We start from the raw sequence: 12,907 nt of genomic DNA, 5'->3' as shown, positions 1-12,907 counted from the left end.
TCAAGATTTAAACATAGAGTTTAATTGATAAATTTATAATAACGGTAAGACAATTAGAACAATTTGTAAATTACACCTTCTTCATTTCTAAACCTAAGTGTCGGTAAATCAGTTCCGCCATGTCCAATTTTAGTTTTTGAAGTAACCTCCTGATAATCAACTAGCTGATCCTCCTCCACTACTAATGGGTGGTCCCGTTCTTCCTCTTGTTCATTCTTAACCTGTTTCATTTTTGCTAAAATTTCTGACTTTTGTAACAAGAAATCGTCCATGTCATGAACATTCAACATATGATTTGAGAGGATAAATGTTCTAGAGAACGCTTCTCCGCAAATCTGACACCTGTAATTCAATTAATTAGTGACATCATTAAATAATGAACACAGCGTATTTACTTATAATTCTTTGGGCCACGATGCTGTGACTCGTGCAACCTCAATTCTTCCTCCGTTTTAAACCTTTTAACGTAACATATGTTACATCTGTACTTGTACGTTTCAGTGTGCATTTTCTCGTGCCTTATCAAACTGATTTTCAACTGGAACGCAAGATTACAAACGCTACATTTGAACCTTCTCTTCCTACCAGACGAAAAACCATGCGTCGTCAGGTGTTTGCTTAAACCTAATCTACTAGCGAACTCACGATCGCAGATCTCACATTTACGTGGTTCATTGTTGTCGCGGACGTGTTTTTCCATGTGTTTTTCGTAGTAGGCTCTTTTCGGAAAATCTTTCTGGCAAATTTCACACGACGCAACGGGTGCTACGGTACAAATTGTTAACTAAACACATACAGCTTTTAAAATATACCGACAATGTATGGACATTCTAATTATAATAATTGTAAGTCGTACCAGAGATATGTTTAAACTTGACGTGTTGACGAACACTTCCCTTTGTATAGAACTTCTTGTCGCACATCGGACAAGCATGTTTCCTTTCACGTTCTTCGCCGTTGTGAACCTGGGCGACGTGTCTATTTAGCTCGCTCGGCAGCCAGAACACCCTGCCGCAATGCTCACATTGCGATTTTGGGCCGCCTTTCTGTCTGTGGCTTAGCCTCATGTGCTGCTTTAGAGTCAACACGTTTTTAAGCACGCGATCGCATATTTTGCATTTAATTGGATCACCATGGATCTATAATGTGTTAAATGAAATCCCTTTTGGACACATATTTATTATTATTAACTTGTACCTGTTTGTGCGCCCTTAGATTGCTAACGCTGTCGAACTCCTTGCCGCAAATTTCGCATAGTCTTTGAGGTTCCAAAGGTGGTATTTCATCGTGTTTGGCCTTCTTGTGTCTCCGCAAATGAACTGAACTCTGGAATCTCCAATCAAATCATATAAAACATCACAATAAACTTGATAAATAATTACTTCATATCACAGACTGAACATTTATAACGTCTGGTGCAGATGAGATTGTTATGCATTTGACTGTGTTCTGTGTCTGGGAAGGTTTTCTGACACTTGATGCAATAATGGTGCACCTCCAAGATGTGTTGCTTTAGTAAATTTCTATGTTTTAAATTTTGATGACATATGTAACATTTAGTGGTGATTGTTCCTTTGCATTTTTCCCTATGATTTTTATATTGGTATCTGACTAAAAATTGTCGGTCACATTTTTCACAATTGTAGCTTGCTGTGCATCTATTGGTGGCAATCAGGATTATACGCTTCTTTCCTGTTGTGGAAGTGGAGCGATCATTTATTGATATGCCTTCTTCTTTAAAGTTACCCATGAGAACTTCAAACATTTTATCTGTTGAAAGAATTTCAATGTTAATTTAAAATGATAAATTTCCTATTTATAAATTACAATTGCATTTTTAATATACAACTAAAATTAACCAGAGTACAATCATAATAAAAAAAAAAATGCATACCATCTTTCTCCATTGTCATGGAGACAAATTTGTTGACATATATGTTGGAATTAAAAGTAATATTACTATCAATTTTTATTCTAGGTTTCCTATAATAACAATGGTCAGATTTCAATTCATTTTTATGTTCATTTTCATTTTGATTCAAATCACTAATAGTTAATATGGGAGTTCCTTTCATCAATTTTTTTTTGGTAATTATATAATTGTCCTTTTCTTGCATTTTTAAACTTAGTGGAGTAAGTTCTGGGCTGAGCGGTTCTTGATTAGCAGTAAAATCTTGTAGGTATTGGGTGATGGATAAGCCAAGTGGTGGAGCATATTTGGGGATTTGGTTATCAACTTCCTGAACTTTTTTAAGAAATAATTCGAAATCTGACAAGCACCTACTGCATTCTGAACATATCACATCGTTTATAATTAAGGCATTAGACTAAAAACAAATAAATTAGTGTTTTATTTAATGGTTCATATTCTTGATGTACCAAATTCGGTAAACATTTATTCACTAAATCAAGATAGTTTTGAGTTATGTTGTTGTCGAAAATTGTAATTTCTGATAAGCAAGTTCTACATTTTTCATCAAACAATCCCATTTTGGTAAATTCAAATTCAAATCATATATTTTGCTTAATTCACATTACTCCCTGCTATGGCTCAAAAACTGTCAAAATCAACGCCCTCTGTTGGTCTTCTTTTTTGGTTTTCTTTTATTATTAGTGATATAATAATAAAATATAATATATTCATTGGTATTAAATAATTTATAAGTGTTGTAGAATTTATTTTTAATAATTTTAAAATAAAAAAAATCAGTTTAAAAATTTTTATAATATGACGCTTAGATGGCGCCACTAATTCCATTTCTTTATATCATCTAGGCTAGTAATGTAATCATTTTGAATGCTTTTTTCCTAATATCAGCATGAGTTTTAAGAAATACAAATTAAATAAATTAAGTTGTGGGAATGTCGTTAGATAGTCACATATAGGGAAATTCATGTTCTTATATTGTGCGGTTCCCATAAATGTCAATGTTTCCCGTCAAGGTCAGTCGGAATGTCTATGTAAACACTAATGTTTATCATTAATAATAAATAATTTCTGTAAACTATTCAATAATTTATGAATATTCATCGACACGCTAACTAACAAAACCATCACTGCACCCAGTAAGATAGTGCCGCCTCAATAAAGTAACCTCGAAATACAATCGACCAATTTCCAGAAAATGGCCCATTCCGGTGTGCCAGCCAAACGGAAAGAGATCTACAAATACATAGCCCCATGGCCCCTCTACAGCATGAACTGGTCCGTACGCCCGGATAAAAGATTCAGACTGGCCCTTGGCAGCTTTGTGGAGGAATACAACAACAAAGTCCAAGTTGTCTCGCTAGATGAAGACAGTAGTGAATTTACTGCCAAGAGCACATTTGATCATCCATATCCTACGACTAAAATTATGTGGATACCTGACAGTAAAGGGGTTTTTCCGGATTTATTAGCCACAAGGTAGAAAAGTGCATAAACAATTATATAAATTATAAATGTTTTAACCCTGAATATTGTTCTAGTGGTGATTATTTGAGAGTGTGGAGGGCAGGAGAGCCAGACACAAGATTAGAGTGTGTCTTGAACAATAATAAAAACTCAGACTTTTGTGCACCACTCACAAGTTTTGACTGGAACGAGGTTGATCCCAATTTAGTAGGAACTTCGTCAATAGACACAACCTGTACAATTTGGGGCCTGGAAACAGGTCAGATAATGGGTAGAGTAAACCTAGTGTCTGGCCATGTCAAAACGCAACTCATCGCACACGACAAAGAGGTAAATTGAAACCATCGAACCAAATAAACCATTGAATTAAATATTTTTGCATTAGGTGTATGACATTGCATTTTCACGTGCGGGTGGAGGTAGAGACATGTTCGCGTCGGTAGGTGCGGACGGTTCTGTTCGGATGTTCGACCTACGACACTTGGAACACTCGACCATTATCTACGAGGACCCCGCGCACACGCCCCTGCTTCGTCTCGCATGGAACAAACAAGACCCCAATTATTTGGCCACCATCGCGATGGACGCATGCGAGGTCATCATTTTGGATGTGAGGGTGCCATGCACGCCGGTCGCACGACTCAACAACCACAGGGCGTGCGTGAACGGCATCGCCTGGGCGCCGCACTCGAGTTGTCACATATGTACTGCAGGAGACGATCATCAGGCTTTGATTTGGGATATCCAACAGATGCCAAGGGCAATCGAGGATCCGATTTTGGCGTACACGGCGGCTGAGGGAGAGGTTAATCAGATACAATGGGGCGCCACCCAACCAGATTGGATTGCTATTTGTTACAACAAATCGCTCGAAATTCTGCGAGTGTAATAAGCGGGGTTTCTTTTGTTTGGGCTTTATCTTTTTCGTTTGGCCGTACACACACGGTACCTTATTTATTTCGTTCCAATTTTTATGATTTGACAAGGTTTACTTTTTGCGTTATTTTAATTGTAAATACTTCCAGTTAAATGACAAATGTGTTGTTGGGTCAAAATTTAGTTTCCAGGCAATAGTAATGTTTAATTATTTTACTGTTCTAGGAATGATTACTGTACCTGAAAATTGTTTATTCTTTGACACTTCATCACATGAAACACAGTTAAAGTGTTCCTATTTGTCTGAGCCGATTTTCTTTAGTTATTTACTTAATTTTCTTGGATGAATCGATTATTTTTTGTTAGTGTTTGCTGACCATGAAACTGTATATAAAATATAATAATGTTATAAGTTGTATCCTTAGAACCTCACAATGTACTACATACATTTTAAGAAATATTGTAAATTTAATTTTTACGTCGAATTACTGTATATGAACGACCACCATTATTTAAGTGTAAATATTCCATCGTATTTATTTTACATTTTCATCTACATACTTTATTTAGAATTTAGGTATCAAAAATAATATAGAATTTATAAGTCTATGTATTGTTGTGATATTTGTTTTTATACAATAATTATAAATAAATGTAAACAAAAACAAGTGGGAACTCGTCGCTTTATTTATATTAAGCTGCCAAAATTGACGTAAAAATCTTTCTTTCAGTACCGAATATCCGAAAGCTGTTGTGAGGCTTAATTTAGACCCTGTCGATGCGAACCGAAAACTGACATCCCATCGATTAAACATTCAATCGTAAAGCCGTAATATCCACATAAAAATGCCATTTTTGAAGTCGCACGTGAAATTAATCCCGAGATCGCGATTAATCGAACGCACCACATACCGGGACGGTCTGAGACACGCGATATTCACCGCGATCGGAGATCAAAAGTACATCGGCGACTGGCGAACGGACGTGAAATGCGGCAAAGGCGTGCTGTGGCACCGCGATCAAAAGGTTTACGAGGGCGACTTTAAAGATAATCTGCGACACGGTTTCGGAGTGTTGGCACGCAGGATACCTGATTGCAACGTGTACACTTTGGAGTACAGAGGCGATTGGAGATATGGGAAGATGGAGGGAAACGGTCTGAGGGTTTATAAGGATGGTAGCTTTTACAAAGGGGAGTTTTTGAGGGGCAAACGTCACGGGTACGGACAAATGTGGTATGCCGATCACTCTTTTTATGACGGTGAGATGTTTTAGTAATATATGTGATGTTCACATGATGTTGTTACGTAAAAGTTTTAAGGTGAGTGGGTGAAGGATTTACGACAAGGTGAAGGGATGTACGTGTATCCGAATGGTAACCGCTACGAAGGACAGTGGAATCTTGACGTTAAACACGGAAAAGGAGAATATTTCCATCTGGACAGTGGTCAATTGCAGGAAGGACTTTGGAAAGAGGATCACTGTCTTACGAGTACGTTAAGGGACATACCTTACAGACAGACTAGCAGTTATCCCACTCCGTTCCCCATTCGAAATGTAATTATTGAAATTAGTTGTCTAATTGTTGTTTATATAAGTTTGTTTCAGGCTGAAATTAAAAATGCTGATAAGTTCGCCCGCCACATGATGAGGATATTGAAAATTAAAACATTACAAGGAGTTTGTGGTGAAACCAATGCGGGTTACGCTGACGAGACCAATTCGTCCTCAAGTTCGGATCTTTCAAACGATTTGGAAGTTTACTGTGAGCTTTATGATAGTCAAGTAAATATAAAACAATCATTTAATAAATGAAATATACAAATTTTAAGGAGAAGTTGTTAATAAGCTAAAATATTTGGTTTCAAATGTTTATTGAGTATATATATACAATGAATTTAAATAGTACATCTAAAAGCAAATCACAGTTACAGTGTCTATTGGTATAAATTTTATATTGCTTTCAAGATGTGGAACTGTTGCAATCTTAAGTAATATACATTTTCAGTATAAAAATATTTTTACAGAGTACTTCAAAACATTTGATTGTTTGTACCTGATTAACCAAAACTTGTATAAGAGAATTCATACATTTATTCCAACTTTTAGTCATAAAATTACTTGACCAGCATGTGTCAAACAACCAACATTAAATAAAAACATATAAAATGCATAAACTTAAATGTACACTTTGGAGTACAGAGTCGATTGGAGGTATGGGAAGATGGAGGAAAACGGTCTGAGGGTATAAAGGATGATAGCTTTTACAAAGGGAGGTTTTTGAGGGCTAAACGTTACAGGTACGGACAAATGTGGTACGGTGATCACTCTTTTTATGAGGGTGAGATGTTTTGGTAATATATGTGAAGTCCACCTTTCGTAAAAGTTTTAAGGTGAACGGATGAAGGATTTGTGACAAGGTGAAAGGTTGTACGTGTATCCGAATGGTAACCGCTACGAAGAACAGTGGAATTTTGAGGTTAAACACGGAAAAAGTGAATATTTCCATCTGGACAGTGGTCAATTACAAGGAAGACTTTGAAAAGAAAATCAATGTATTACGACTATGTTAAAGGACATACCTTACAGACAGACTAGCAGTTATCCCACTCCGTTCCCCATTCGAAATGTAATTATTGAAATTAATTGTGTAATAGTTGTTTATATAAGTTTTTCAGGCTGAAATTAAAAATGCTGACAAGTTCGCCCGCCACATGATGAGGGTATTAAAAATTAAAACATTGCAAGCAGTTTGTGGTCGAACCAATGCGGGTTACGCTGACGAGACCAATTCGTCCTCAAGTTCGGATCTTTCAAACGATTTGGAAGTTTACTGTGAGCTTTATTGATATTCAAGTAAATATAAAACAATCATTTAATAAATGAAATATACAAATTTTAAGGAGTAGTTGTTAATAAGCAAAAATATTTGGTTTAAAATGTTTATTGAGTATATATACATACAATGAACTTAATAGTACATCTAAAAGCAAATCACAGTTACAATGTCTACGGTATAAATTTGGTTGTAAAAATATTTTGATTCTATATTGCTTTCAAGAAATGGAACTGTTGCAGTCTTAAGTAATATAAATTTTCAGTATAAAAATATGTTTACAGAGTACATCAAAACATTTGGTTGTTTGTACCTGATTAACCAAAACTTGTATAAAAAAATTCATACTATTATTCCACAAATAGTCGCACCATAAAATTACTTGACCAGCATGAGTCAAACAACCAACATTAAATAAAAACATATAAAATGCATAAACTTAAAATGCTAAAAGTACTGCAGATCAGGACCAAGTCCCAACAACCCCAAGTAAGTCACACATAAAAAACAATGAAACAATAATATGTACATCAAATAATGAGTAATTAAAATTAGCACAGCCCGTTGCTTTAAAATTGGAATCCGACGTTCAAACCACGTGAATTCCGGATATCAGATCGTTTAATCCATTCCTATGGTCCGTATCTCCGAGTTCCAAGTTTTGCTTGAGCATTTCCAGCTCCCGGATACCCGTTACCGTCATTTCGTATTTGTGCGCCACAAGAGACCTAAAACGACAACAGTTAATAATGAACGGTATTAATTTTTAAGCAAGGGACCTATAAAAATGTACGGCGAAAGCCAAAAACACGAAGAGAACGGGAACGAGAACGCCTGTAGCCGCCCATGCGGCCGCCTTGTTTTCGATGTCGTAAAACTTGACCCAGCAGATGATCGCCACCTCGGCAAGGAATAGGATGAGACCCAGCAGTGTAGAAAACGCCCACGCCGTCTCAATGTACCAGTGGAGCTTCTCGTGCGGCGACTCGTCTACTAGACTGATCGCGTCTAGACTGCAGATCGCTTCCATGTTCGGCAGGATACAGGTGCTGATCATCAGGGCAAGCATATGAACGGCCACCAACAACGTGGTGATCACGGCGAAGACGACAAGCACTCCACTCGGCACGTTTTTCGCGTTTGAGATTTGTAACTCGACCATCGCCACCATGGCGAAACCGGATAACAGGGCAGAAGTTTTGCTTGACGCTTTTAGCTTGGCACGCGACAGGTGCAATTTCTTCCACGACACGTAGCGGGCCGTGTTGTAGTCGTGGCCGCTCTGGGACATTTTACACTGGAACAAATTCGTTGTATAAAATATTTCTGAAAAATTAGCCATATTAATTTGCAATCACCGTTAGTTAAATTTGTTAGTTAAATAGGGGTCATTGGCTATGTGTCAGAATCTACTATCGTATAAGACATATAGAAAACATATTATTAACAGAAAGTGAAATATCTTCAGAATATTTGACATCTACTGTACCTCTTTTTAAATGCCTATTCGATTAGAAGATTCTTACTCATTATATACAGGATAAATTAATAATAATAAACATTGGCATATTAAACAGTACTCTGTTACTGATTAACTATCTGATTAAAAATACAAACACATTGAGTAATAAAGTTAAGTATATTTAAAAAATAAATACTTTTAGTTGATTACCTTGTGATTTCTGTGATAAGGTTTATTAAAATTATGGTCAATCTTGGTTTTGCCTAAAGGTTTGCCCAAGTCGAGGCCTACAGAGTTAGTACTCCAAACAGACATTTAATTGAAACCTGCAACAAAATTCTTATTACACTATCAGCACAATTCACTTTTAATCATTTAATCGGCAAACAAATAGATTTAATCAACGAAAGGATCACGATCAAACAAAAGCGGAATGCGGTGTCGTTTGTTGTGTTTATACAGTTAAATGTGCTAGATTAAGTAGGAATAACGCGTAACCGTTTAATGGCGTACCGATAATGTTACAATAGTTTGCATAAACGTATCGAAGGATATTGTCAGCATTCCCATGTGCGATAACGTTTTTATAACCCGTAATACAGGTGCATAACTAAAATTTACCATTTTGCAACGTTCCACTTTCACCTAATCGTTAAATTTTGTTTGACAACAACCACTTGCTGGATCTAAACACCGAACACTAAAAACAGAGGCGGAATTGTTAAGGTTAAACAGTACGCGCAAGTGCTGTTCAATATTCTGGGACACCGAGATTCCACCGTTTTTGCGATTAAGTGCCAGCGATTTAATATTGGACAACCTTAAACTTTCGTTTCGAACGACAGTCTGCTACCGTAGCACGTGACTATCGACAAAGCGTTTCATTACGAGGTGCGAGCTAAGTTTAAGTTTAAGATTAAATATTGAGATTTTTCATTTAGAGTAATATTGTCAGTTTTGACAGGGGTTGTATAACCTCAAATTAGTCATAGACATAATGTTTTTGTTCCAGATAGTTATAAAATTAAGATAGAAACAATTATTTGTACAAAAATATACAAAAAATATATAATATAAACAAAAAGCTTTCAGTTTTGAAGTTGGTTTTGACAGATATTTTTAAGTTTCACAGATCATTGTTAGTCCAGTCATTATAGGGTGTTCACTTCGAAAATCGAGATACCCAGCTACAAATTCGTATAAACTTATATTATGACATCCCAAAACTCGTCTCAAAATTCACACATGATAGGATGACCGCAACTTAAAAAGTTTAAACATTTTTTCATATGTCGAACCGTTGTCGAAATAGAGGGCAGAGAGCGCGCGGCTGCACTATAATTGGAGGTCAACTGGTAATCCCGATCGAAAATACGTAGTATAAGGTTTATAAATTATTGCTAAATATATAATTACCATTTCTTATTAACTATTACATTATATTCAATCATTTTTTTACTTACTTATCTATTTTTAATTTCCATTTCCTCACTTATAGTATTTGTAGCGTGCATAGCATAGACCTATTTACACAAAACACTTTCTTTTGTACTTCGACCACGAGATACTCCTTCTGTTTTTATTGGTTTGATAATACTTTCAATTCAATTCAATTACCAAATCTGTCCATGTACCAGAATTGAATTTTTCTGTTCGTTTCACGGTGAAAAATCTATTTTTAAAGACCTCAAAAGTTTGTTCATCCATATCTTGAAGTGTGCTGATTTTGCGTGAAAATACAACAGCATTTTGCGCACTGCATCAAGATGTTCTTTAAAAAGCCCAAGTGTTTTAGCGCCAACAAAATCAAGTGCTATTGAAACCATTTCGCAATAACTGTGCTGCTGGACCTCGAGCTTTTAATTCATCCAGTGTCGTAAGAAACATCTCGAGAAGTTATTTGCTGAATTAACTGATCAGAATACCATCTTCAATATTCATATCTTCAAAAATTATCATTGATAATGCAAGTCGTAATAATGTGTGGCCTCTGATGCTTCTCGAGTAAACGTGATCACTGAGTATTTTGTCAACAGAATTCTTTGCATATATTTCTGTAAGGGCTTCCTTAAGTCTACTTCCGTTCATTATATACCCTATACTTCCAAGAAAAGACATCAGCATATGAAATCCTCCTAATTTTACAACTATTTTATATAATGGTGAGTTAGCATCTGATACAGCTACCATCTCACGTGCTTTAGAGTAGAGGAGTTGATCAAAAATAATCAAACACGTTTTTTGTCCAGGAAATAACATAACTTGAGATGTTGAAAAGTTCTTATTATTTTTAGTGAGCTATTTAAGGTAACCATTCCACCCTGGCAACGATGTAATAACTCTCTACTTTCCATACAGGCACAAAAAATCAATTCCGTTAATGTTTTTTTCTGTTAATGCTTCATCATCATATAAATTTACGACCTCACCAACTTGAAGAATATTGTTACCACGAAGAGTGTGAACATTTACATCGGCATTGTCTCCTACATATTGTACAAGTGATGATTATATATTTAACAATAATTTATAAATTTTATACTACGTATTATCGATGGCGACTACCAGTTGACCTCAAATGATACTCTAGCCGCGCGCTCTCTGCGCTCTGTCTCAACAACGGTTCGACATATGAAAAAATGTTTAAAACAAAAGTTGTAGAGAATTTAATTCTCTTCAATATTGATAAAACGTAAAATACGTAAGAAACGAGATAGTTACAAAAAATGTGCAAAAAATCAATTTTCGTGACTTTTGGACTCAAATGGATGTCAAAATATAAGTTTATACGAGTTTATAGCTGAGTATCTCGATTTCCGAGGTATTCACCTAATTTTGACTAAGGTGACTGGACTATGTATCTAAATTCATTTGTCAATAACATAAATAAATTTATAGATGATTGAAAACTTGACAATAACTAAAATAAAAATATGTAGTAAAACAATAAAAATTAAAAGCATTTTAATTAATGCACAAAAAATATATAATTTATTTTTTCTAAAACTCCAGTTCATTATTAAATCAAATATAAATACCTGGCCTCTTAAATGGAGATCGCGTTTAAATATTCAAGGTAACCAAAACAATTATTAAAAATAAAAATTACTTGTAATTATCAAAGTAACTTCAAAGCGTGTACCAAATTTTTTTGTTATTTATTATTATTTTAACGTTCATTAAGATTACGTTCATTAAGATTAAATTAAATATACAATATACTTACTACAATATTACTTACTACATATTTGTTTTGTTTTAAAATTAAACACAAAATTCTTATCGTTCTTGGAATATTTTTATTTTTAAAACCGATATTTTCCGATTGTTCAGCTGCCGAGACTAAAACAATACAGTTAACAATAACAGTACTTTAAGGTTTATTTATTAAAAAAAATCAGTATTTGGTTGGTTAGCTTTGGCACCGTGACAAAAGGGAAATAACTTAAATAATCTTATGATTACTATTCGAAGTATTTACAGACTAAATGTAACCGAGTATTATTAGAATTGGAAGATTAAAGAAATGGTTTTAAAATTGTTTATAATTGTGGTTTGAACTATTTATAGAACACTAAACTGGACATACGACGATTAGATAGTGACTCGACAAACCACATGTATGCTAACTATTGTATAAAATAATAATATGAAAATTTTTTAATAGAAATTTGCAAATATTTCTAGGAAGTGTTTAACAAGTTATAATAAATGAGTTGAAAGCTGGGAAGCAAGGGGAGGGGGGTTTATAAAAAAATAGCCTGAAGTCTTATTTTTTCAAGTTGTAGAATTTAACAAATAATTTGCATATATTTTTATATTGTGCTAATAAATAATTATTGTAACTATATTACCAGACAATAAATAATTAAAAAAAATAGAAAATTACATCAAAACAATTGGACACACATCAACATCACATACCATGATTGTGACGATTGAAAAACAGTCAATTATTTAAACAAAATAAACCAATCTGTTCCACACAAGTTGAACGAATTCACTTAAAGCTGTTTGTTTACTGCCGCTGAAATTATTCTCGGTCGCAGACGGTTAACGAATTCACTTGGCGAAAAACCAAATTAAAATACTTACTTTATTCAGTTTAAAAAATCAATGGAACCGATGACAAATCACAGTCGACATGAACATAAACACGGTGTGAGCGGTACCAGCTGACATGTGGAGGAACCACCTACCTGTATTTGATCCCCACCAGGAAATTAATCTTGTTGATTTGTTGGAATTTATAGATTTAAATATTTCAAAGACGATGATTTAATTTTCGATATATTTAATAAAAATGCAGGAATATTTTTATTAATATTTTCGGATATTT

At 34.7% G+C, this 12,907-nt stretch overlaps 4 protein-coding genes across 11 annotated transcripts; 2 read left to right on the top strand and 2 right to left on the bottom strand.

Annotated features, from left to right (window-relative positions):
• Nucleotides 1-6,887, bottom strand: LOC109603653 (zinc finger protein 85). 3 transcript variants are annotated; one of them, XM_020020146.2, is made up of 7 exons: nt 2,380-2,528; nt 1,895-2,327; nt 1,383-1,770; nt 1,198-1,333; nt 857-1,139; nt 396-765; nt 1-342 (listed from the first exon to the last, which is right to left on the bottom strand). In XM_020020146.2, the coding sequence occupies exons 1-7, from the start codon at nt 2,488-2,490 to the stop codon at nt 54-56; spliced, it is 2,010 nt and encodes a 669-aa protein (XP_019875705.1). In that variant the 5' UTR covers nt 2,491-2,528; the 3' UTR covers nt 1-53. The 3 variants fall into 3 exon arrangements, with proteins under 3 accessions (XP_019875705.1, XP_049824097.1, XP_049824098.1); XM_049968140.1 differs by lacking the exons at nt 1,895-2,327; nt 2,380-2,528 and adding an exon at nt 6,853-6,887; XM_049968141.1 differs by lacking the exons at nt 1,895-2,327; nt 2,380-2,528 and adding an exon at nt 1,828-1,849.
• On the top strand, nt 2,797-4,940 carry LOC109603654 (DDB1- and CUL4-associated factor 7). Of its 2 annotated transcripts, none has more exons than XM_020020148.2 (4): nt 2,797-2,943; nt 3,123-3,406; nt 3,469-3,724; nt 3,780-4,940. In XM_020020148.2, exons 1-4 carry the CDS (start codon nt 2,923-2,925, stop codon nt 4,281-4,283), a joined length of 1,065 nt encoding a protein of 354 aa, XP_019875707.1. In that variant the 5' UTR covers nt 2,797-2,922; the 3' UTR covers nt 4,284-4,940. The 2 variants fall into 2 exon arrangements, with proteins under 2 accessions (XP_019875707.1, XP_019875708.1); XM_020020149.2 differs by having other exon boundaries at nt 2,936-3,066.
• LOC109603655 (MORN repeat-containing protein 3) lies at nt 4,979-7,172 on the top strand. 4 transcript variants are annotated; one of them, XM_020020152.2, is made up of 6 exons: nt 4,979-5,531; nt 5,592-5,827; nt 5,879-6,055; nt 6,380-6,570; nt 6,657-6,899; nt 6,949-7,172. In XM_020020152.2, the coding sequence occupies exons 1-4, from the start codon at nt 5,117-5,119 to the stop codon at nt 6,383-6,385; spliced, it is 834 nt and encodes a 277-aa protein (XP_019875711.1). In that variant the 5' UTR covers nt 4,979-5,116; the 3' UTR covers nt 6,386-6,570; nt 6,657-6,899; nt 6,949-7,172. The 4 variants fall into 4 exon arrangements, with proteins under 4 accessions (XP_019875711.1, XP_049824102.1, XP_049824103.1 ...); XM_049968145.1 differs by having other exon boundaries at nt 6,380-6,899; XM_049968146.1 differs by lacking the exons at nt 5,879-6,055; nt 6,380-6,570; nt 6,657-6,899.
• Nucleotides 7,173-7,198: 26 nt separating this feature from the next.
• Nucleotides 7,199-12,615, bottom strand: LOC109603648 (calcium release-activated calcium channel protein 1-like). 2 transcript variants are annotated; one of them, XM_049968147.1, is made up of 4 exons: nt 12,493-12,615; nt 8,779-8,894; nt 7,886-8,403; nt 7,199-7,834 (listed from the first exon to the last, which is right to left on the bottom strand). In XM_049968147.1, the coding sequence occupies exons 2-4, from the start codon at nt 8,881-8,883 to the stop codon at nt 7,696-7,698; spliced, it is 762 nt and encodes a 253-aa protein (XP_049824104.1). In that variant the 5' UTR covers nt 8,884-8,894; nt 12,493-12,615; the 3' UTR covers nt 7,199-7,695. The 2 variants fall into 2 exon arrangements, with proteins under 2 accessions (XP_049824104.1, XP_019875702.1); XM_020020143.2 differs by lacking the exon at nt 12,493-12,615 and adding an exon at nt 9,190-9,488.
• Nucleotides 12,616-12,907: the final 292 nt, after the last annotated feature.

This window comes from Aethina tumida, chromosome 5 (assembly GCF_024364675.1).
Source record: "Aethina tumida isolate Nest 87 chromosome 5, icAetTumi1.1, whole genome shotgun sequence".
Classification (NCBI taxonomy): domain Eukaryota; kingdom Metazoa; phylum Arthropoda; class Insecta; order Coleoptera; family Nitidulidae; genus Aethina; species Aethina tumida.
This window is presented reverse-complemented; position numbering and strand designations above follow the sequence as displayed.

Bases quoted from the DNA above. Each gene is read 5' to 3' on its own strand.
- LOC109603653 (XM_020020146.2), bottom strand. From the start codon at position 2,490: ATGGGATTGTTTGATGAAAAATGTAGAACTTGCTTATCAGAAATTACA. The intron at 1,771-1,894 runs GTATGCATTTTT...TTCTTTCAACAG, and splicing joins CATGACAATGGAGAAAGATG to ATAAAATGTTTGAAGTTCTC. The intron at 1,334-1,382 runs GTAATTATTTAT...ATTTGATTGGAG, and splicing joins TGTTCAGTCTGTGATATGAA to ATTCCAGAGTTCAGTTCATT.
- LOC109603654 (XM_020020148.2), top strand. From the start codon at position 2,923: ATGTCAATGTTTCCCGTCAAG. The intron at 3,407-3,468 runs GTAGAAAAGTGC...ATATTGTTCTAG, and splicing joins CCGGATTTATTAGCCACAAG to TGGTGATTATTTGAGAGTGT. The intron at 3,725-3,779 runs GTAAATTGAAAC...TTTTTGCATTAG, and splicing joins TCATCGCACACGACAAAGAG to GTGTATGACATTGCATTTTC.
- LOC109603655 (XM_020020151.1), top strand. From the start codon at position 5,117: ATGCCATTTTTGAAGTCGCACGTGAAATTAATCCCGAGATCGCGATTA. The intron at 5,532-5,591 runs GTGAGATGTTTT...AAAAGTTTTAAG, and splicing joins CGATCACTCTTTTTATGACG to GTGAGTGGGTGAAGGATTTA. The intron at 5,828-5,878 runs GTAATTATTGAA...AGTTTGTTTCAG, and splicing joins CTCCGTTCCCCATTCGAAAT to GCTGAAATTAAAAATGCTGA.
- LOC109603648 (XM_049968147.1), bottom strand. From the start codon at position 8,883: ATGTCTGTTTGGAGTACTAACTCTGTAGGCCTCGACTTGGGCAAACCT. The intron at 8,404-8,778 runs GTAATCAACTAA...AATTTGTTCCAG, and splicing joins CTTATCACAGAAATCACAAG to TGTAAAATGTCCCAGAGCGG. The intron at 7,835-7,885 runs GTCCCTTGCTTA...TTGTCGTTTTAG, and splicing joins TTCGCCGTACATTTTTATAG to GTCTCTTGTGGCGCACAAAT.